Source organism: Schistocerca cancellata, chromosome 1, assembly GCF_023864275.1.
Source record: "Schistocerca cancellata isolate TAMUIC-IGC-003103 chromosome 1, iqSchCanc2.1, whole genome shotgun sequence".
NCBI lineage: Eukaryota > Metazoa > Arthropoda > Insecta > Orthoptera > Acrididae > Schistocerca > Schistocerca cancellata.
This window is the reverse complement of record NC_064626.1, coordinates 390,558,169-390,582,070: the sequence shown is the minus strand read 5'-3', so window position 1 is coordinate 390,582,070 and position 23,902 is coordinate 390,558,169. Positions and strand designations below refer to the sequence as shown.

The 23,902-nt window shown below is 37.3% G+C and overlaps 1 protein-coding gene across 4 annotated transcripts in view; it reads right to left on the bottom strand.

Annotated features, from left to right (window-relative positions):
• LOC126175547 (metastasis-associated protein MTA3) overlaps positions 1 to 23,902 on the bottom strand; it is a 212,602-nt gene that overhangs the window by 33,958 nt on the left and 154,742 nt on the right. For all 4 annotated transcript variants that reach the window (XM_049922420.1, XM_049922394.1, XM_049922412.1 and 1 more), the window contains exons 4-11: positions 9,624 to 9,820; positions 8,493 to 8,610; positions 4,473 to 4,675; positions 4,194 to 4,382; positions 3,949 to 4,082; positions 3,737 to 3,840; positions 3,367 to 3,483; positions 109 to 159 (exon numbers count right to left, since the gene is read on the bottom strand). In XM_049922420.1, the coding sequence (XP_049778377.1) occupies positions 109 to 159; positions 3,367 to 3,483; positions 3,737 to 3,840; positions 3,949 to 4,082; positions 4,194 to 4,382; positions 4,473 to 4,675; positions 8,493 to 8,610; positions 9,624 to 9,820 (1,113 nt within the window). The remainder of the gene's footprint in view (positions 1 to 108; positions 160 to 3,366; positions 3,484 to 3,736; positions 3,841 to 3,948; positions 4,083 to 4,193; positions 4,383 to 4,472; positions 4,676 to 8,492; positions 8,611 to 9,623; positions 9,821 to 23,902) is intronic.

Sequence of the window (23,902 nt, the reverse complement as noted above, 5' to 3'; positions counted from 1 at the left end):
AATGTGTTGATGTGGATGCTCACCAGCTTCATGTTTCCCGAACCATATATAATATTGCTATCTTTTCAATTATAAGCAGTACCACTAATGAATATTATAAATGATTACCATCATCAGACATGTTTCCAGACTTCTTTTTACTGTCAGGGTCATTTTCTCCTGCAGACACAAAAAGGAGACACAAAATCAAAAAATGAAATAATGCACTAAAAACTTTTCTAGTGATGATATAAGGTTAGAATGGAATATTAATACATCAGTGCGTGCTTAAAGTAGAACAAGCATGTGTCATAGGTCTAATTTCCAGAGATGTTTCATAGGAATCAACATTCTACTCCAATGTTCAATGTTACACTAAAGCCAATACTCTGAATGGAACTTCAAAAGAGTGCAACAAGAAACTAAAACTTATACTGTGGAATTTAGTTATAAGCTCTTTCAAAAATTATTCATCTTAACAATTAAATAGAACAGAAGGAAATAGTAAGAAGTTGCTGTGGATCACAAATTAACAAATCATTTGTAGGGACAAGCACCCACAATAAGCTATAAATGAAGATTATGGGTAAATAAAGGCTAATTTACAAGAAGACACTAGGTTCCAAAACTCACTTCATGAAAATACTTTTCCGAAACTGATCTGTAGGCACAGTGACACCACAGTACACTTCAGTTAAAAGTCGTGTTGTATCTTACTCGTGTCTGAAATGAAAGTTTTGACAACTGCATGAGTAATGGTTGAGTTAACACTTGCCCACAAGGAATACTCCCCACTTCTGGATCGACAAAAGTCTGCTAACTCTGGTCTGCTCATGTTTTGTGTCTGGCCACTGCCAAAGTAAGTGACCTACTACAGAACCTTGCATCCGTAGCCAAAGTGACTGTTGTGCCATGTTCCGTTGTGTCGCAAATTAATACATCTCTTGATAAGCTGGCGAGGCAAACATTAAAGTGCCACTGCCAAAGTAAGTGACCTACTACAGAACCTTGCATCCGTAACCAAAGTGACTGTTGTGCCATGTTCCATTGTGTCGCAAATTAATACATCTCTTGATAAGCTGGCGAGGCAAACATTAAAGTACACAGGAACACTTCGAGAAGAATTCAGAATTTTTGCAAAGATAATCCTGTGAAATAACCAGGGACTCCCGGTAATTCAAATTTTTCAGTTCAACAGTGATTGGAAATTGTCTTCCCCATTGTCTGAATTACTTTGAAATTGTCATTTTGTTTGTGAGTAAAAGCACTATTATTTGCCGTAGGAACTACTGGTACTGTTTGCCAAGGAGAACAACCCAGAGGTGGGATGGAATTTTTGAATCCACCTATGCAGTTGAGCAGATTATGGTCCCAGGCATTATATCACACTCTGCAATTATTTACCTGTTATTTGCAAGTAATAAGAAACATTGCATTTCCTGTGATCCACTAAATGACTAAAGCTGCAATAACAACACCAATTTCTGAACCCCCTCTTTTGCATAGTAGTTAACTGTTTTGGCTAGTATACTGCCGCGTGTCACTTTTTAAATATCTTTATAGAAATGACTGTCATCATTATTTTAATTCAATTAATGGCTGATGCAATGTGAATATGGTTCTCCCAAATCTTCCTGCAAAGACGGACATTGTGATGAACAACACTCCATATGGACAAGTGGACAAACGTGATATGAAGAGAAAGGCCACATAGTTGACTACTAGCTACCCTATGTTGAAATGCGGTGGAACTGGCATGGGCAACAATGAAATGGTAGTTTAGAAAGCTCAACATTTCATGGGGCACGTCCAATGACACTCTGTTTAATATTGCCAAAGAATTCTTTTAGTAACGGCTGATGACTGGGAAGGGTGCTGAAGGAAAGTCCAACAACTGGAAGAAGACTACTAGAGTCACAAAGGTGCTGTTGAACCCATAATAAACAAAATCGTTATTGAAACTGTGGAATCACATAAAAGTAATGATAATAATGAATTATGCATAGATGAGGAATATAACAAGACTGATTCTAAAAGCTTTAAGTTTGCGTACAATTCAGAATTACATATGGCAATAAATGTTGAAAATTTTAATCATTCTTTTTTGTGCCATGGGAACTGATAGGGAATTAGTAGCAACAAGCATCACCTTTCAAGACTAAACTACCAATCTCGATTTCATGAATCCTGTGTGCTTTTGTTAGGCTCCTGTGTCAACTTTTACTTTCATAGAGGTGTTATATGCAGCGGCTGGCAGTTGGTAAGATGGCCAATAGGAGACACTTCTCAATGCCACTTGAAGCATAAATCAATATGTGAACAGACATGTGGTGCCAGCAGTTTGTGACATAAGCATGGCTAGAGTCCCCCCCACCCCAACCACCTGCCCCACGCTATGCCTGTATGCTGGGAGCCAGTGAGCAGACCTTGCTTCCTCCCCTTCACACAGAAATTATTCATCTCCTTATGAGCAGACTAAGATACTCAAGAATGGAACAATTTCTTCTGTTCCCAACTTCATATTGTTCCTATGCTGCTGATATGACATCTAGCCTCAAAAACACGTGCAACTAAAAGTTTCATGTCATCGAAGTTCAGACAAGCTGGAACTGCTTTGTTTTACCAACAACTTGTGCCACTACATGCTGCGCCTGTTCAGTGGCCTGGAAGCGCAGTTCACGAAACCTAGAGTCGTCGCGTAAACTCTTTTCATTCTTTATCTAAACTTATTCAAATGTGTGGGTGGAGGGTTGTGGAGTAGCTTCCCTTTAATGAAGCCTTATTTCATCCTTTCCTCCTTGCTTGCCATTAACTGTAGTAACAGGAATTAGTAATGGGAGATTTCTCAATCTCATCATCACACAGACAGGCATTCCTGAAACCTTTAGCTATTCAAATTCTGAAGATTTATTTTACACAAATATTTGTTTGTAGGGCTTTATTTAATTTCCTACCAATTCTGATTGTTCATTAGACAATAATTTATCAACACAAGTTTTGTTTTTAAAGAACTCTTACCAATAATGTACCTAGTGCATCTAGTAATAAATTGAAAGCAACTACAAAATATTAAAATAATTTACTAAGGCCAATATTAAACTACTTGAACCGTTAATGTTTTTCTACATATACCTGCCAGAAAATAATTTGGTTGTTGAGTCAACCAACAGCTTGATGAAACTGCAATGTTACTTTAGAATACTGTGTATAAATCTAGAATGATTTCCAAGCAACACTTCTTCAGTTGCATACATGTTTTTGTGCATCAGTATCTTCCCCTCAAAGTTTATTCTTTTGGTTTTATTGTATTTAAAAATGAAAATTTAAATTTATTTTCTTTACAATGTGATTCAAAATTCACTATATCCAAAATTAGGGATGCCTTACCAATTCTTGATGGTACTTTGAGTCCACCATACTTCTTCCAATACAGCCAACAGTTGTGACACAGCTTACACTGCATGTGCGATGGTCCCCAGGCATACCACTGACTTGAGACAGTACCTAAATATAAGGGTACACTTCCTATTAGAAAGAAACCACCCTCTCTCTGCCAGTAAAGTAAAATGTCATGCAACACTGACAACGACAGATACAAATTCCTCTTCTTCTGCATACTTCACATAAATATGGTTATAAAGTTAAGTTATACTAAACATGAGTATCTCTACAGAAACAGTATTTCAGTTTGTTTTACAGTAACAGATGCAAAAATTTTATATTTAAATGCAAAACAAACACATATAATTGACAGTACCACTGCAGGATTCACAGGCTTTCCCACCAACAGCAGCTTCACCATTACTGCTACCATTAACAACATTCTTATTGTTGTTAATTACAGCTGGATTGGGTTTGTTGCTGCAAACACAATAAAAGAATAAATTAAAATTCTGGAGAAGGTACAAAATAAAGAGTAGTAAAGGTGTCCTTGACAGTTTTGAAGTATTATGTGGGACTAATACTCACTAGTTTGGAATGTAAACCTGTTTCAGTTTAGATTCTGCTTCGACAGCTTTCACCCGCTTCTGCTGCACGTAACGATCTGTGGTTTTCCACATATAATAATACTCTATTATATTTTTCAAAGTCTTCCACGGAAGCTGGAACAGAAGTGTTCACAATAAGCCAAACAAAACATACATAAAAATTAGTTTGCGAGTTGCTGAGTAACATAAGATGGGAAAACAGGAATTCATTTTCAAGCAACTCACAAAATCTTGCCGAATATCGTTGAAGTCTTTTCCATATTTTTCAAGAGCCTCTTCGAAGAGATTTGCCTCAGATGCAGACCACTCTTCCATTTCATCACGACATAGTACAGGACCGGTAGATGGAATCAGTGAACTAATAGCTTCTGCTAAATTGTATGAATGTTTGTGTAGTGTATCCATTGCATGGAACTGAAATGAAGTAATGTATACCAATTCAACCATAATGTATTAAACACACAACTCAGCTTAAAATAAGTTTCAGCCCATGCAGATTCTTACCAATGTGATATCTCTTGACGCTGCGGCTGCACTCATGTGAAGACTAGGCTGCTTCACAGAACTTGAACAGTCGAGTGCCCGTGCAAAGGTTCCAACTGATCTCGATATTACAAGAAATTGGTCAATTTGCCTATCATTCAGATGGTGATTTGGTGTCCACACCAATGTTTCTAATTCTTCTAGATTCCTTGTATCCTCTTCATCTGAAATTTATGAACAAATGTGAAACGACACTGACTATTGCTTCTTAATTATTATATCTGACAATGACATCTGCAAGATCTTATATTTACAAGTAATAAAAGTAGTGTATGAATCACATTTTGTAGGCGAATAAATAAATCTTGGTAAGTAATGAGTGTGTGATTTTTCTAGGAATTGCATACATCAAATAGGAGTGAACTTAAGAGTAGAAACAAATACATATATTTTGTAATGTTGACCAGAAATGTGCATGGTTTGAAAATTTTTAATACAATAAAAGGCAAAAGTGCAATGCAGTCCACAACTTCTCAGGATACAACAGGAAGAGAATTCTTCCTGCATTGTGACTCAAGTTTGTGTTCGCAGAAATTCGATTTTCTTGGACCATTACTTGAGCAAATGGACAAAATATATCAACTTACAAAAAATATAGAATTTAGCCTTGTCAAGATTAGCATCATATGGGCTAACTGACCTTTTCTTGGCGTGAATAAAACTGAGTTTGGAAGTTTCTATGGAACAAAATTCTTTATTGTGGTAACAGTGTCTGCCAAACAGATTGGACAAGTGGTTACTCTTTAAATTCAGTAGGAAACATAACATTTAATGCACAGGCGAAACATTCTGAATGTGCATATAACTCAGAATGGGGCAAGTCAGAAAAACAGTCGTTGACACTGCATCCCTGAGTGACTGAATCAAGGATGGAACATACAAAATCATATAAAAATTCACAAAATCATATAAAAATTTGGATGGCAAAGAATAAAAAACACACGATAATGTAAAAGCGTATTATGAAACACAGCATCCCTGGTGGTTGGCACGAACGCTGTTTGACAGATGCAGCTTATTTGTTATCATACACCCCAAGATTGCACCACTGAACAAAATGGTATCGCAGTTGGTGCGAACTCTGTAGCACATGAAACATCCTAAATTCAGCAAGCTCTGTCAATGTTGCAAATGGTGAACAATTTGAATAAATTAATTCATAGCAAAAACTCCAAATAGTTATCAAATCATTGTGGACCTATATGATTTGTCTTAACCTACTGCACTATGAAGCTCATTCTTATCACTGTGCGATACACATAGCCTGTTCTCTGCAGTCCCTCACTGTTTCTGTGATTTTCATGTCAAAGTTTATACTGATTATTAATCATGCTGTGGAGAAGTATGTGCTGAGTAAGCAGATTAAGAACGGAAAAGACCCAGCATGGTTTAATAAAAAAAATTTGGAAAATGCTGAGCAAGCAGAGGTCAAAAACCAATGTGGAAATGTCGAAAGGAAAAATTTAATAGAAGAGACTTGCACATGATAGAATAGAGCAGAGAACTGCATTAAACCAGTCTTCAGATTATAGATGACAACATGTATAAAAAGTGGATCATACAAAAACTTTCGCTGCCATACCTTAATGACCATTTTGCAGAGAACTCAAGAAAACTCTGATCCTACGTAAAACAAATGTTTGTATCCAGTCACTCATTGACCAGTCTGGTCTGGTAATAGAAGACTGAAAAATGAAAGCTGAAGTTTTAAATTTCATGTTTAAAATATCATTCACATAAGGAATCATACAGATATACCATAATTTGACCAATGCCCAGACCCCCGTATGGAGGGCATAGAAACATGCATCTATAGCATTAAGAAGCAACTGAAAGAGATGGAAACAAATAAGTCACCAGCTCGCATGGGATCCCAATTTGGTTCTACAGAGAGTGCTTTCTTTGCAGCACTCGCACCTTACTTAGCTTGCATTTATTGCGAATATCGACCCCAGTGCAAAGTATCAAGTGACTGGAAAAAAAGCGCAGGTGACTCCTGCATATAAGAAGGGCAGAAGAACAGACTCACAAAATTACTGACCAATATTATAACATCATTTAGCTGTAGAATTTGAATTCTTCTTCTTGTCCTCAAATCAGCATGGATGACTTAAAGAATGTCCAAATATATGGACCAGGTTCTCAGATATGTGAGTGGCTTGAAGACTTCTGAAGCAATAGCCAGTGTATTGTCAGGAGTGCCCCAGGGAAGTGTGGTAGGACTACTTCTTGATCTCTAAATACATAAATGATCTCATGGATAGGATGACCAGCAATCTGTGAAGGTTTGCTAATGACACTGTAGTATATGGGGAAGTATTGCGGTTGAGTGGCTGTAGAAAGATACAGGATGCCTTGGACAGAATGTCTATTTGAAGTGATGAATGGCAGCTTGTTCTAAATGTAGAATGATGTAAGTTAAAGCAAATGAGTAGGAATAACACTCTGTACTGTCCAAATAGAGCAGTAAGGGGTTGCTGCTTAACAAAGTAGCATCAGTTAAATACCTTGGTGTAATGCTGGAAAGTGACACAATATGGAATGGGCTGTAGTCGAGTTGGCGTTGAGTTGATTCCTGACAGCTGCAGTACCATAATATGATTTTGTAAATGTCTTTATGGTGATACCTCAGTGCTGTCATAGGTCTACAGATGGTTACTGTTTTCACTTTCAGCCACTTGCTGTGGGAGGATGGTAGTAGAGAAGGCAAACAGTTGACTTCTGTTTATTGAGAGAGTTTTAAGGAAGTGCCGCTCATGTACAGAGGAGGAGACCGGGTATAGAACATTAGTGTGACTGATTAGTGAATACCGATGAGGTGTTTGAGGTACTCACTAGATTGGATTTAAGGAAGAAATCGAAGCAATTCAGAAGCATGCTACTAGGTTTGTTATCAGTATGTTCGATCAACTCATGTTGATGCTTCATGAACTCAAATGTGAACCCCTGGAAGGAAAACTTTCTTTTCACAAAATACTTGAGAAAACCTACAGAATGGGCATTTGCTGCTATTGCAAAACAATTCTAGTGCCACCAACATATAGATGGTTTTCTTCCCCCCCCCCCCCCCCCACCCACCTCCATTTGCGAGTGGAACAGAACCAGAAATGAACAGCAACAATACATGGTACCCTCTGCTATACACCATATGATGGCTTGTGGAGCAGATCAAACTGCTTCATTAAACAACCACTTCATTTAAGAGTTTTATTAGTTCTTTACAAAAGTGTGGCACATAACTGACTTTCTTTGATACTTAATACCACTGAATTCATTACAGACACTTAAAACTAAGGACAGGTATATTAGCACAGAAAATAAATGCCAGACTAAAATTTAAAAGAATTTATTTGTAGAATAACAGCAGCAGTGCATACAGACCTGTAACTTACATTTGACAGACATCCCTCTTCCTTAAATACGTGTACATTACTAGTTCTAAATCCAAAAGACAGAAAAGCTGCATCTCCACAGAAGAAATACTTTCACTGAACGTTGTTAGTTCTATATATACCTCTACATATACTTTTCCATAATCTTCTTTGCATAGAACTGTGCAAAGGGGAATTCATAATAGGGCAATCAACAGGACTCTTTTTCTGCACAGAAGAACTACTACTGAAAAACGCCCCTCGTATCAATGAACCTTTACGTTGGACACAGGGCACTGGGGCTGTTGACTTTGCAGACACTTCAGCTTAATTGCTGTCTCTCGTAGTTTTAATCTGTGACAAATGTTCGTGTCACATATCAAAATGCAATATAGTGACCAACTTAAAATTTTTTATTCAGTTGAAGCACTACAATAAAATAGAATTTTAATCATTTCAATGCACAGCTGTACTTGCCAGGGTAATATATAGCTTAATGTAGTCTGTACACTGCATATCAAACTTCACAAAATGCTGTATTTGTTTTAAGGGATCCATTTTTAAATACTGCTGTAGCTGACTAACTACTGGATTAAGCTAGACATCTAACCTTCTCTAAGCAGAGGTGTTGGTTCTGCTTGGTATCTGCTACCGACTCTTATCTCCCCCTTGTCTGCAAGAAGTGTTTTGTGTGTTGGATCAAATACCAGACAATAGAAGAAAGTATCCTGGAAAGAAGAGATAAAGAAACACAATTTGAAACATTTATTTTTTTATTGTTAAAATACTATAAAAGAGTATTGACAAAACAACCAAAAATATAGACAAACAACTTTAATGACTAAATGAACGTGTTAATATAATATCTCCACAATCTTTCAGAACGACAAGTTACTCTTGTTAGGCACATAAGAAATAAGTGAAGTCTAGGAATGGTGTACTGTCAAGGATAGCAAGCACAAAACTTTAGAATCTAAATGAATTCAACCCTCTTGTCAATTTATTTATTCCATTTTGCATTTCTTTTCTTATAATGAGTGACATGCCTGTATCTCATTTTTCCTGGTGTAGTACTGGCTTTGTAAAAGTAACCTATTTCTTGATCAATACATTGTCTCAAAAAATTGTTAGATCCATAATGGAATGAAACAATAGCCTATTTGGGATTAAAAGGCATAGTTAAAATTTGGCTACTTTTGGTAAATAAAAACCTGATTAGAAATTCAGCATTTGAAACTAAAAACATATTTATTTTACAACCAAGTGATACTGTATCAGTACAGTAATCAGTGCAATATCTCCTACTTAACAAAGGCACCCCTACAGCTCCAAATTGACACATACTGCTCACCAAGTAGAAGACTTAACACAGAAAGGCTATAAATGTTTATGTTGATTAATGTAAAATAATTATGACGCAACTTATGCAGGTGAATGGAAATGAGAAAACTTTGCTTCCTAAGTAGATTACAAATACTGATGGCAGTTCTTCAATGTTTAAGACAATTTGGCTCTTTTTCATCACAGAAGAACACTTTCTGCGGCTACCCAAACTATGACAAAGACGCACCATATATTTTTTGTTTAAACCATTTACATTTTTCCAGACCAAAAATTATGTCCCTTACACGTAATTTGTGATATATTTTGTTAGATATGTATTAGCCTGTAAAAATTGTTTCACAAAACTTATTTTATAGAAAAAAAGTCCTTTGAATTTGAAGTACACATGGAGACTCACGTCTTTATTGAGATAGCTGAGCAAAGACTCAGTCTCATTTAGTAAGGTAACAGAACATTTCCCCCTAATGTGTGTGGCTGGTAGCGTTTCAACCTGACGTGACAGGAACAATTCTCTATGCTTTAGCTGATGACGCTGTTTTCCATTCAACAGCTGGTGATCCTTGTCACGGCTGTCACATTCCTCTTCTAAGGCACCTGCAAAACACAAAAACGACAAATTTAGACAACTGCCAAACACAAATGCTTCACTTAAATGTCAAATGCAAAAAAAAAATTACAACCAAAATAATTATTTCTGATGCAAATCAAAAGGCAGAGGAGTGTGAAGAAGCTTTCATCATGTGTTCCCATACAACCAAGTACAGGTGTTCCCATACAACCGAGTACAGAAGTATCTATCTTCTCATTACAATATTAAGATACCGGAAGAACTTAAAGTGTGATAAAAGTGACAGACAAAAATTAGAATGATGACTAGATTCATCCACAATAAAAATTCATTACCTATCAACAGCTTAATACATACATACAGAAGGGAGAAAAAAGCTGGAACTCTTATGTCTAAGAAATATTGAAGTGAAATTCAGACACATTATGTTGTCAACATTTTGCCTACTTGCCTACATTTCTTCCCATTACAAACTGATTAAATCTTTCAAATGACATTTGATCTATTGCTTACTAATACAAAAAACAGAAGAAGAGATACAGAAGAGTGTGAGTTAATATAATTCGGTACTTACTGGTGTTACTAACAGTAGGACAGCAGGAGTAGTCAAAAGACACCTTTCAATTTTTACTTCCAAAATAATGAAATCAGTTTTTAATATCCTTCCACCCAACCCATTGACTTTTCCTCATTTCTTCTACTTTCAGCAATAGTGCACTGCAATTTTATAAATTTTCATGATTTCATGGAAATTTCATGAAGTACACCTAGAACAGTGGGAGAAGTCAATCGATCCCTTGTGTAACTCTTTGTTAGAATACTGATGTCCTCATTACTGCAAAGGTACATGCATTGCATATTGTTTTGGTCAATGAACTCTGGCTCTAATGGTAATGTACATCTTGTCGGAGAGCTTTCCATGCTGGAAATTGTAACATAACTTTTCAGAAATGTTTCATGTGTAGCTCATCAGTGAGTGTGGTTTTACTTTTTTTCTTATAATTACATTGAGTCAGTGCGGTCTTACAAGAGAGGAGATTGTATATTCCAGATAACTTGGATACTGAATCAGAAGGTGGCTTATCGAATTCAGATGATGACTGTCTACCAGAGGCAACTGATTATTAACCTAGACGAAGAGCTGCTTTGAATGTATTGAAGGAGACAGGATGCTCCACTGTATATGCCTGCCACAAAGAGATGACTCAAACATCAGTGTCTCTCTACTTCTTTTTGATTAATAAGTGTTCTAAACACACAGAATCGAATACTTGGAATGAAACAGAAAATGTCACTTTGACAGTAACACTGGAGGACTTGAAGGCAGTGACTATTATCATGTGTGCTGGAAGTACTTCTTGTGCTACAGGTTTTTGTTTGAGACTTTTGGTCATGTTACTGGGGTCCTAATTTTATCAGGACAAAAAAAAAACAACAGAAAGATTTCTCCACATTTATGGCAAGTCATCCTGATCACAATACATTCCTTATGAAATAGTCACTCTTATTTCTGAAATGCGGAATAACTTCACACAAAACTGCCCCTGCTGTTACCACTCTGGTGAAAATATTACAGCTGATGTGCACTTACTTCCAAGTAAAGTAAGGTGCAGGTTTACCCAGTTTATGACAAATATAACTTTACAAATGTGATCACAAATTTTTGTCGGTTGCAAATGTAGCATCCACGAACATTTGCAAAACCTTTCTATGCCTCGGTAAGAATTGCAAGAGTATGGTGTTCCTTGCCTCATGGAGTCATCTCTAAACCAAGAAGGAATGTGACAACAGGTAACTCCTTTTCATCCCTTCAGGTTGCCAAGAAACTTCAACATAAGAAAACATCATTAGTGGGAACAATAAAGAAGATTCACCGAAATCTCCCAAACTATGTGAAGAAGACTGATGAGACACCAGTGCACCTTGACAGCGTACCAAGTGAAAAAGATACTAATGTTATTTATATACTTCTTATTCTAGTTTCAGACCACAAAAATATTTATAAATCACAGTATTAATTTTGGTTGGTACTGATCATCTTCATTTTTTCAAATATCAGCAGACACACATACTGTGTCTGCACAGGCCTTAAGATGATCATTACTAATTGAAAGTAATAAGTAGATTCATAAATATTTTCATGGCACATAAGTGGAATAAAAAATATATAATTATCTTACTAGATCACTGGCAAATTCTGCTGCAACTATGTCGCATCTCACGATGAATGTCATTAATCTCATAAAACTACATCTCAAAGTAGCAGTGAACAAAGAGGGAAAGAAGAAACCCAAAGCTGTTACCTTTTATAATATTATAAAGTATGGTCTGGACATTGTATAGCAAATAATTCTCAATTATTCAACTAAAGTTGCCAGCAGGACATAGCTGATTCATGTCTTTTATAATATCCGAGATATGGCAGTAATAAATGAGTGGATCAACTACAATCAAATAGTCAAAAATAATCTGAAAGGAAGGTGTTTATTCTTCTGCTGGTAAATGAACTCAGAAATGGGAAACAAGGAAGAGCAAGACAGAAGCTAATCCAACAAAGAAGTGGCTGTAGGAGCAGTCAAATCAAAAAATTGAAAGAAGTGTCAAATGTATGTTTGCAAAGGAAATTAAATCAATTACATCTGAGAGAAGTGCAAGAAAGCTGTCTGCAGAAAGCATGCATGAAAATTATCAAGGCTCAATGTTTTAATTTCAGTATTTCAAAACAAACAAGTGAAATAAATGAAGAATGTTAGGATCTTTAGAAATGTGTCACATTTCTGAGTAGCTGAAAGGAAACCATATAGGTTTAACTTTTTATCATTTTGTTGATTTTTGAAGTGTCTCATTAGGGGACCCCTTCCCACTGTTCTAAGACTGCCACTTTGTCTGCTGTTCTAGTACTGAATTAGTCTACATCTACATTTATACTCCGCAAGCCACCAAACGGTGTGTGGCGGAGGGCACTTTACGTGCCACTGTCATTACCTCCCTTTCCTGTTCCAGTCGCGTGTGGTTCGCGGGAAGAACGACTGTCTGAAAGCCTCCGTGGGCGCTCTAATCTCTCTAATTTTACATTCGTGATCTCCTCGGGAGGTATAAGTAGAGGGAAGCAATATATTCGATACCTCATCCAGAAGCGCACCCTCTCGAAACCTGACGAGCTTGCTACACTGCGATGCAGAGCGCCTCTCTTGCAGAGTCTGCCACTTGAGTTTGTTAAACATCTCCTTAACGCTATCACGGTTACCAAATAACCCTGTGACAAAACGCGCCGCTCTTCTTTGGATCTTCTCTATCTCCTCCGTCAACCCGATCTGGTACGGATCCCACACTGATGAGCAATACTCAAGTATAGGTCGAACGAGTGTTTTGTAAGCCACCTCCTTTGTTGATGGACTACATCAATGAAGCTGCTTTTGAAAATAACTGACCTAAGCTTCTGATGTTGGTTAATGTTTGGTGAATAAAGCGATAGTTTTTCATTTGTACAAAATAACATACAAGAGGTAAAAGTCATAATAAAGTGTTATTTTGAAGGTAATTACATATTAGTGCTCTGATATAAAATTAAGCCCTATCACTAGACCACCAACCAAACAATTCTGTTTCCTTTTGTTGCATACTACAATGAATTCAAATGTCTAAATAATGTCTTCAGTTCTGACTACTTGGAACGCAATGTTAACATCAAAACTGAGCTCAATATGAAAAGAAAAACTGCCCAGCACGAAAAAGATAATCTACTACTCCGACGGTAGTTCTGCACAATAAAAACTGAAACAATGCTCAACACACACGACCTATTAAAATTTTGATGCAGAATTGCACTATTTTGAGACTTCATATGGTTAAGGTGCTTTGATGGACTTTGGGGCACTGTCAAAAGATGAGCTTCTAAAGCAATTTTACAAGAGGAACGCTGGAAAAATTAAATACGATTATTGCCCCAGTTGAATACTGTAAAAACCATCTAAGGGACTATCTCATTCAGGTATTTGAATTTCAAGCTGCGATTAAGCCATCATTTACTGGTTAGTCAAGTATGCAAACCATTTATGAACAGCACACAAGCTTAGAGGATTTGAATTCCACTGAAGCTTGATTGTTTACAATTGCCTTAACCAATAGCGGCAGTTCTCAAAGTTGGTGGGAAGTTGTTTGCATTCTTGAAAAGGACCATCAATCAAACAAATTCGAAGTTACAGCTTTTTGTCTACAAGAATCTGGTATTTCATTTTTCTATTCCTTATCTACAGCCTGGAAACTTGGATGTGCCAGCTAATCACATTCAAAGAAAGAATGTCTACTGGAAGATTCTACATACTGATCTCAGATGAGATGATAAGAACGCTTCCTATTAAAAAAATACATATAAATGGAAGGCATCGTACAGGAAAGGCTCCAAGTAAAATACTTGAAAGTGGCTTTGTGTAGCATTTTTATTTCATTTATTTTTATCCTCAGAATCAGAAAATTGGCAGCTCTTCTAATAAAAATGCAGATGATGATGATTAAAGTCATTCCTGTGCAGCAGTTTTTCTATTTTAGATAACTCTTATTACTTACATATCTTACCAGGTATTTACTACACAATGAACTGACATTTAATTTCTTAGTTAGCCGAATACCTAAACTTGTTTTTTGAACAAAAGCGTTGGTTGTATTATAGAAAAACAATATTACTATCTTTATTTCTCAAGAACACATTCAAACAACTAGCATTATATTACTACATTCGTGACAAACCATGGCTTACACTAAGACCTTTACACTGAGACCACTTCCATGCTCCTAGCAGGGATAGTTTTAAAGTTTGAGCAGTTCTGTTTCATTGTACCTTCAAAAAATGAGCAAACTTGTAATTTCAAACATAAATGAACTGTGTGGTATGCAACGAAAGATCATGAAATATTGTTCTTTTTTAACTCTATGGAGCACATTGATTTGATATGGGCTGACCCATGGGTTGGTGAGGTGATGGGGAGGTGGATGCAACACAAAGCCAGTCTCGCCAGGACAGAAATTAAAACACACGGCAATTATTATTTTGGGAGCATACTTTTGGATGATATTCAATGAGCACATAGACTAATAAGTTTTATATCACCATAAAGGTTTCGTATTACTCTTGGGTCTTTGGCGGAAATGGCTGAATAGTAGCCTCACAACATTTAATTACTCGCTTGCAGCCACGCACCCGTTTTAATTCTCTTCTCGATAAATATACCAACTATATGAGTTAATTCGTAATTTTCTTTCATTTACTTAATAAAGCTTCGTGAAATGCTTTTATTTCACTCCGTAATATTTTTAATGTTAAATTTAATAATTTTCTTTGCAAGACAACTAACTGGCTGGGCGCCTCGCCAGTGGTGAGTCTCTGGTTAACATGCATTGGGGAAACCTACGTTACTTTCGAGTCACCCTGTGTCGACAAAACAGCGTCAATAAGGCGAGGGGCCGCCGTTGCTGCTGCCATGGTTGCCGCTGTACAGCGGCGAGAAAATGAGTACTCGTTCGTAGTCAGTCCGCTTTGTGACACTCCGCTCTCCGTTATTTACGTCGTTCCTTGACACCTGACATTGTGTGAACGCCTGGAATACTGTGACGCAGCGATTGGGATATGCCGATGGAAAACTATGGTAATGACGTATATGCTTGTAACGGCTTCCGAGATGATAAGTTGGTTAAGTCGTAAGGAGATTTCAAATATCAATGAAATAAAGGCTTCATTCGTCGGTGGAATGGTACGTACCATTCCAACACTTGTGTAAGCTGAAAATCAGAATGTGCAGAGTCCTTCGCTGAAGGTAAAATGAAGCCACGCTTTCAAGAACAATAAAATAATTAATAAAAAAAGGACTTTTTTCATGGCTGGAGCAGTGGATGCCTCTCGGGAATGCTTCGTTCTCAGTTCTAGTGAAACTGGAATTGTGAATGTCAAATAGAAGATAAACCTATGCCCAACCCAAAAATTTTGAAACGACGCAGTGCGTCACTAGGCACAATCCTATTAAGAGATTGCATGTTCTGGTTTTCCTCCGATCTTCGAGCTATTTCTCCCGTCACTTAAGAGTGGGATTGGGCGTCGGGGAAGGGGGCGCAACGGGTGAACGACAGTGAAATTTTGCATGTTTCATATACTCAAATGACTACAAGCTGTAAAATCAGCAATAGAAGACATGAAATAAATCAGAGGACTAACTGAGAATTGAACCCCAGACATTGGAATTTGTAGTCTGACACACCTGATTCGGCTGAATGTCCAATACGAAAAAGTTCCAATTGAGCAATTTGCAAGTCTGTGCAAAATGATTTAACCTATATCTTACAGCAGGTGTAGTCAACATTTTATACCTATGGTCTACTTTTGTAGATCTGTTAGTAGTGAAATTTTCTAAAGCCCACCAATTCCACAGTAATGGTAAGTTATAAAGAAGCGAAGTAACTTTACTGTATAAAATTTATACAGCAGCGTTGCAGCAAGTTAAAGCATATAATAATAACAATAATAATTACTTACCAAATGAAAGTAACTCATACAGCCAGAAAACAACAAGCCAAACTTCGCACTTTTTTGTCAACAGAAATGATAACAATAACCAACCGTCTCAGACAAAAAAGCAATAGAAATATAACAAGCAGGCTACAAAACACTAACGGCAAAGGAATAAATAAAAAGATGAGGCGAATTACACAAATGGGTACGGTACTAATAATTCAAAACTCTCACATTTACGAATGACTCGTGTGCAGTCGTCCTTTCTGTGGCGTTCTTACTCGTCTGTAAGTGGGCATATGCTGCGAAAGATTATCTACCACATAGTTCAAACTGTCAAAGGTGGAATTATCTGTTTTTACAAGTTCATATAGTGCTCCATTTATTTGATCTACTATAGTAGATGAACTTGTAAAAACAGATAATTCCACCTTTGAAAGTTTGAACTATGTGGTAGATAATCTTTCGCAGCATATGCTCACTTACAGACGAGTAAGCACACAGAAAGGACGACTGCACACGAGTCATTCGTAAATGTGAGAGTTTTGAATTATTAGTACTTATTTGTGTAATTCGCCTCATCTTTTTATTTATTCCTTTGCCGTAACTATTTTGTAGCCTACGTGTTATATTTCTATTGCTTTTTTGTCTGAGGCGGTCGGTTACGGAAGGCATGCTAAGTACCACATGCGCAATGTGTTTATATTTTCTCCAAAAGCGACGTACACGGAGTTAAGATATTTGTATTACCCTGCAAATTAACGCAAAGTCCCAAGTACGTTTCCATTTATTTCAAACTTAGATTATACCAAACAGCTGGAAGAGAGAATACCTAAACGAGAATATCTTGTTTGCCAGTTCTATATGGCGACACACAAATTCTTTCTTTTTAAGCCAGCACAGAAACGAGGCATTTCTCTCGCATAAATCTTTATCTGAAATATATAATAGGTTTACACCTTACGTGAAGATCAAAATGAAAACGCTTTTCACTTTCTTCAGCGCCTCGAGCTAGGTGGAACTGAAATCTCCTCCAAGCCAAGAAGAATCTTTCACTGTCACTACTCTTTGGAGTTAAAAACATTCTGGGTACCTGCTAACGGATTGCGTAAGAGCTGCTCAGTTTTTTGTGATGGCACTTGGGGTAATTCACAGATTGAAATACGTGGCGATTTATAAAGCTGTACCTTCCTCTCCACTAGGGAGTTCTGACTATACTTCCTCCCCCGCTCCTGCTTTGTAACGTGTGAGCCAGTCCTTTCAGCCCGTATACGAAAAGTACAGCTGACCATAGTCACTACCCATTAACTATATTTATGTTCCATCGTTTCGCTGCCAATGACAGAATCATCTCCTATCTTTGCAAACATTTTACTTGACAATTAAAACAGCGGTCACCGAATATTAACGACGATTCAGTAAACAACACAGCGCCAAGTTTAGTTAAACCTTGGACGATCGACTCTGATTAGCCTCCTTTAGCAGGCATTAAGAAATACCCTCAGAGAAAGAGAGCGTTTCTGATACATTTAATGGACTCTTCGACTGAGCCGGAGAGTTTTTCCGACCACAGAGCGACAACCTGCAACACCCACCATGTTTACTTCTTGGCACATGAGTTTCGTCATAAATCTATGAAATCTTTCAAGTCAACTCTGAGCTGTCCTTTTTGAACCGGGAATATGCTACTTATCCGCCGTGAAAATTCCAGCGGCATGCCATTCGTCCGCGTCCAGTACCAGCAATTTGAATTTGAGACGGTAGTGATCAGTGATCAGTTCTTGGGATTCTACCCTAGTTAACAATCTATCCGTCAAGATACTTGTGTGGCTGAACGAATAATTGTCAAGCTAAACTTATAAAGGTTTCTAGACCATTTTTTTTATCAATGATTATCTAGTATGAGAAGTGTCAAGTTGTACGAAAATTTATAAGTTAGAGAAACATTACGATACATCACTTCCAATAGGGCCATACCTAGTGAAACACTGTACTGTCAAATGCTAGCTCGAAGTGACTGACTTCTTTAATTTCATACTTATCCATTTAAAGGAGGTGAGTATGAAACCCAACAAAGAGCTGCGGTTCGTCAAAAATTGTTAATTGGCTACAACTCTAAAACAATTCATCACAAGCTTGCGAGGACGAGCTGAAGAAAACAATGTTAACTTTATTCTTATAACATTTTCAAATATTTACGGTTCTTTTTCAAACAATCAGTGATTCACTATTTTTTTTCGTATTCGGTATTGCTTTGCTTTCTCCTCACGAAAGCCAATGTCACTAAGTCACTTTCCTACAAGTGTTTCTCTCTTCTTTACCTTAGTTTACATTTTTTTCCTCTTTCTATTGCTCGATTTCTTGACCTCCTGATGCTTGCATTACAATCAGTCTTCGTCTATAGCAATATTACAACATAAACTGTAAATAACGCACAGTCTTCGTTAATTCCCTTTACAAACTTCTAGGACCTGTAGAGAGGAGTGAGTACGTAATATTCTGATTAGGGACCCGTGTCTGGAAACTCACCGTTTCTGTCCTACAATTGTTTCAGTTCAGATGTTTAACTCATCGACTTCTGCTTGAGTTCATTTCCTGTCGGACATGCAGTGGCACAGCTTCCAAGAACGGGTCAAATATGTTTTGCAGGAAGATCAAGTATGCATGACTAGTTGTCTTGTGTGGAAAGAGGCGTGAACGCATTACACATCTGAAATGAAACCGTCGTAGAACAGAAATGGTACGTTACCGGACACGAGTTCCTGTTAAAAATATTATGTATTCATTCTCCTCTACCAGTTCAGAAGTTTGTAACGGGAATTACCGAACACCCTGTGTTTTAGCACCAATGAAAGGAGGCAAATACTCACGTGCGCGCAAAACGCGCTGAAGTGTTCCACACGTTCAATAATTTGAACATGGATGCGCTTCACCAACGGTTACTGATCATTAAATGAATCCAAAGCAGCTAACCAAGCTGCAACTGATTGGCTGCTTTGGATTCATTTACTGTTCCATATGTCTTCGACCTTGCGAAAGTTCAAGAAAACGATCGTTATGTTTTAAAACTGAGTCGTCGTTTATTTGTGGAGTATTAAACTCCATGTAAACTGTTTGTCTTTGGCAGCATGTGAGAATTACACACTAATTTAGATTCAGTCTGCAAATTAATATATCCCTCCTGAATGTTTATTATTCGGTCAGCAATGTGTAAATGTGTTCGTTAAACATCTTGCGAAAGCATAAAAGAAAACTAAGTGGCATTTCGATTTAAAAACTATTTTAATAGTCTTCTGCAGGATGTTTAAATCACTGACTTCACACAATCTTACTTTTTTCTGATAGCAGAACAAGTATTCTCATTTTTGCTGCATAAGATCAAATATTGATATTGTAAAACAAAGTAAGTAGGTAGGCAAGATTCTAAGCACATAACGAGCCACAGTCAATTTAATCGATCAACTTGTAAATGAGATGATTCCAAATCTTATTTACGTGATCATAAATATAAAACGTATCTGTCGCGTTACTCGTTTAATGTATGCTTGGTTGTTTGTATTCCTATGGAAATAGTAGTACGAAGTTACGGGAAATATTTCAGACTATAACACCATGGTGGCGACGAAAGCCTCCCAGCACACCTAGACAACCTCTGCTGGGCATTCGTGTTACGCGGAGATCACTGGCTAGGACGAATCCGCCCATCGTAGCGAGCACGATTCGAGCTATAGTTAGCTCCTGCTCGCTCTCGTTCCAGGCTGCCCGTCGGTCACGCTACGTTCTCCATTTATCTACAATTTTACGGTTTGTAGCCAGAATCGCGTTAAGTTATGACAGACCGCGTTAAAGTTGTGACAGCCACAGGGCAACTGCCCTGCTCACACATTACAAGCGGCATGTCCGTTTAGTACAACAGTCTGTTCCTTGTAAATAGATTCAATAAGTAATAACAAATTTTATTATATATTGAATGAACTTGCAAAATAGTGTTTTCTAACTGTATTTTGCAGAAAACAAATGTTACAACCATATTCGGCGGAGGGCATCACTACGGGTACTTACCGTCGCTCATAGAGAGAAATATTTCAGTTCGTCTATTATTTCTTTGACATGTTCTTGTATTTCATCGCAGACTTACCTCAGCATTGATTTTCCAATTAGTCTTTCTATGTTATTTCTTTCGAAGCTACACTATTGATGACAAACCGCTGGGAACAACATTTGCCGTAAAACATCTAGGAGTAACTATCCGGAGCGACTTTAAGGCGAATGACCATATAAAACTAATAGTGGGAAAAGCAGATGCCAGACTCAGATTCATTGGAAGAACCGTAAGAAAATGCAACTCATCCACGAAGAAAGTGGCTTATAAGGCACTTGTTCGATCTATTCTTGAGAATTGTCCATCTATCTGAGATCCGTATTACATAGGGCTGATAGGGGAGAGAGAGAGAGAGAGAGAGAGAGAGAGAGAGAGAGAAGATCCAACGAAAAGCGGCACCTTTCGTCATTGGATCGTTTAGTCGGCACGTGAGCGTTACGGAGATGCGAAAACAAAATTCACTGGGAGACGTTACAAGAGACGTTCTGCGTCACAGAGGGATTTACTATTGAAATTTCGAGAGAACACTTTCCGGGAAGAGTCGGGCAACATATTACTTCTCCCCACGTACATCTCGCGTAATGACCATGAGGAGAAAATTCGAGAAATTACAGCCAATACAGAGGCATTCCTCCCGCGCGCTATTAGCGAGTGTGACAGGGTTGGAGGGCTCAGTTAATGGTACAAACAGTACCCTCCACCACACACCATTGGGTGGCTTGCGGAGTATGATGTAGATGTACGTCTACTGCCATATTCCTTACAGTGAAGCTCTGCACAGCGAAGACGACGTTCTTGACTGAGAGATTCCGTGGAGTTGAAGGCGCATAAGTTGTAAGTTTTCTTTACCTGTGTGCACTGGCACATTTCTGGTATGAATCACCACTCTCGTGAGTTTCAAGATTTAGTTTTAATCATGGATAACATCGGTATATGTTGGCTGCAGCACATAAAACCCTGCTAATTTCTCTTAATATACCATCAGTTCTTAAGTAAAACATTTTATCGTGTATGTTACATGCGACATGATGTGCAGTAATATTTCTCTGTTGTAAAATTCTCTTGTAACATGGAGCGCAATCACAACGGAGTGCTTCACAAATATAGCAGAAAAAGTTGAGAATTAAAACAGCATTTTATTCTTAAACCGAAATATGTACGTTATCGTTTCACCAACAATTCTCTGATACAATTTCCAATCAATGAATGAACAGCAGTCAATGAGTAAAATGCTGCTCCACTGAAACAGGTTTGAGCCATACAATCTAAAATTACACCACCATCACAACCACAAGAACATGTCATGCACCTAAAAGGGGCAAGACAAGAATTCTACAGAAAGTAAATCACTTTTGGGACATTTTATAATCTGATGTCTGCAATATACCTAAAAACGCTTAAAATAGTTCTTGGCGACTGCTAAGTTGGGAAGGAAAAGAAGTTTAAGAATGTTCAGGCGAATATCCAGCACACTTAAACACTAATACAAACGGAGAAAGACTGATTAATGTGTGTAAAACGTTCCAGTTAAAACCGATGTCTACACATTTTCGCAAACTACCACGAAAAGCCAAAACTTTGATGTCACTAAATACAAACTACGAAAATTTCAACTGGATCACACTGCCGTGTGCAAAAGGAGTATCAGAAAATTATGAATGTTAAAGTGGTCGGAGATAAATTTGATTCTTATCATTACCTCTCTAAGTTTAAAATACGATTTCTCCCATCTAAAACAAAGAAGATAACCCAGAAAGTAATCAGACACAAGTCCGGCAGAGCCAATATTACAACAGAAAATGCGGAAAAAGTTAGAGAAGAAGGAATTGAGACAACTAAAGAAGGTGACTGGCATGAACAACACGTACAAATTATTAAAGCGGTAGAAAAAACATTACGATTGACCAAGAATAAAAAGACATGATGGAATAAGAATTCTGAAGTAGCACTGGAACAAAGCGCTCAAAAGCGGAGAAAATGTAGAAATTCAAAAAGCAACAGCATCCACAAAAATTCAGACAACAGAAGACACATCGAATATTATATTGAAAAGTCAAAAGAAACTTTGAAAAATCTCAGCTTACAGAAATACAATGAAGTTTCACCAAAATAAACGCAGAATTATCTATGAAAATTTAAAATGATTCAAATGGCTCTGAGCACTATGGGACTTCTGAGGTCATCAGTCCCTTAGAACTTAGAAGTACTTAAACGCAACTAACCGCAGGACATCACACACATACATGCCCGAGGCAGGATTCGAACCTGAGACCGTAGCGGTCGTGCGGTTCCAGACTGTAGCGTCTAGAACAGCTCGGCCACAACGGCCGGCTATGAAAATTTTAAACACTTACTCAAAGGTCGATCAAGCAAAAAGATTTGTTTCAAAGATGAAAATCACAAAAATGATTAAATTTCAAAGAAAATTGCGAAATATTAGCAAAAAGTTTTGACAGGCTCTTAAACTGTCTAGATCAAATAGTCAAATCAGAATACCTATAGCAGAAAATTTTAAGAAACATTTCCCATCAAGAGCGCTAGAAATTCATGTGCTTCAAAAACAGTCAAAAACAACAAAGCAAGTAGTAAGGACTCAATTGCAGCAGAATTATTGAAATGTTCAGAAGGAACTATTATAAGTGATCTACACTTGCTTTCTAAGAACATCCGAAAAACAGAAAGCTTCCTGGGAAGTGGAAAACAGTGTTAATGCACGTGCTTCATTAAAAGGGAGACAAAAATGTCAACAATTACAGGCGAATGTCATTTCTGTCAGTGTCACATAAAATATTATCAAAAATTTTTCTGAATAAAATCGACGAAGCTTTAGAAAAACAACGGGGAAAGTATCAGAGTTGTACTCGAAAGGCAAGATCTTGCACAGGGTAGATTTTTAACTGAAAGACAATCATTTGCCACAATGTTAAACAGCAAACCTATAATAGTATCTTTTATTGATTAAAAAAAAAAAAAAAAACACTTAATTTTATAGCAAAATCAGCAAACAAAATTCGGGAAACTCTTACCTAGTAGTTAAGTTAAATTCAAAGCAGAAGCATCTTAACCATTTAAGTTAAAAACGGATATTAGACAAGGCATGGCATATCACCTTTCCTGTTCAACTGCGTTTTAGAAAAATGTAAGAATTTGGAACTAAGAAATCACAAAATTGAAACAATAATTCAGGAAAGCAACAAATGGGCTAATGTAAACTGTCTGCCTTTTGCAGATGATTTTTGCAATACTTTCAGAAAATCTGACAGAAGCGTCTCAAGCTCAGCTGAAAAAACTACATTCATGAAGAAAATTAAAAATGAACCAAAATACATAGAAACATAAGCACGTAAAATAGAGCGAGTTAGATAACACACACTATGATACAGGAGTCTTCCTTTGTATCAACGACTTCAGTTCCCCAATGCTGTATCATGCGTTACTCGTGCGGTCGTTTTCTAACGAAATCACTAACCACCACTTATCTCAGCTGATCAAGAATAATTGTTTCAA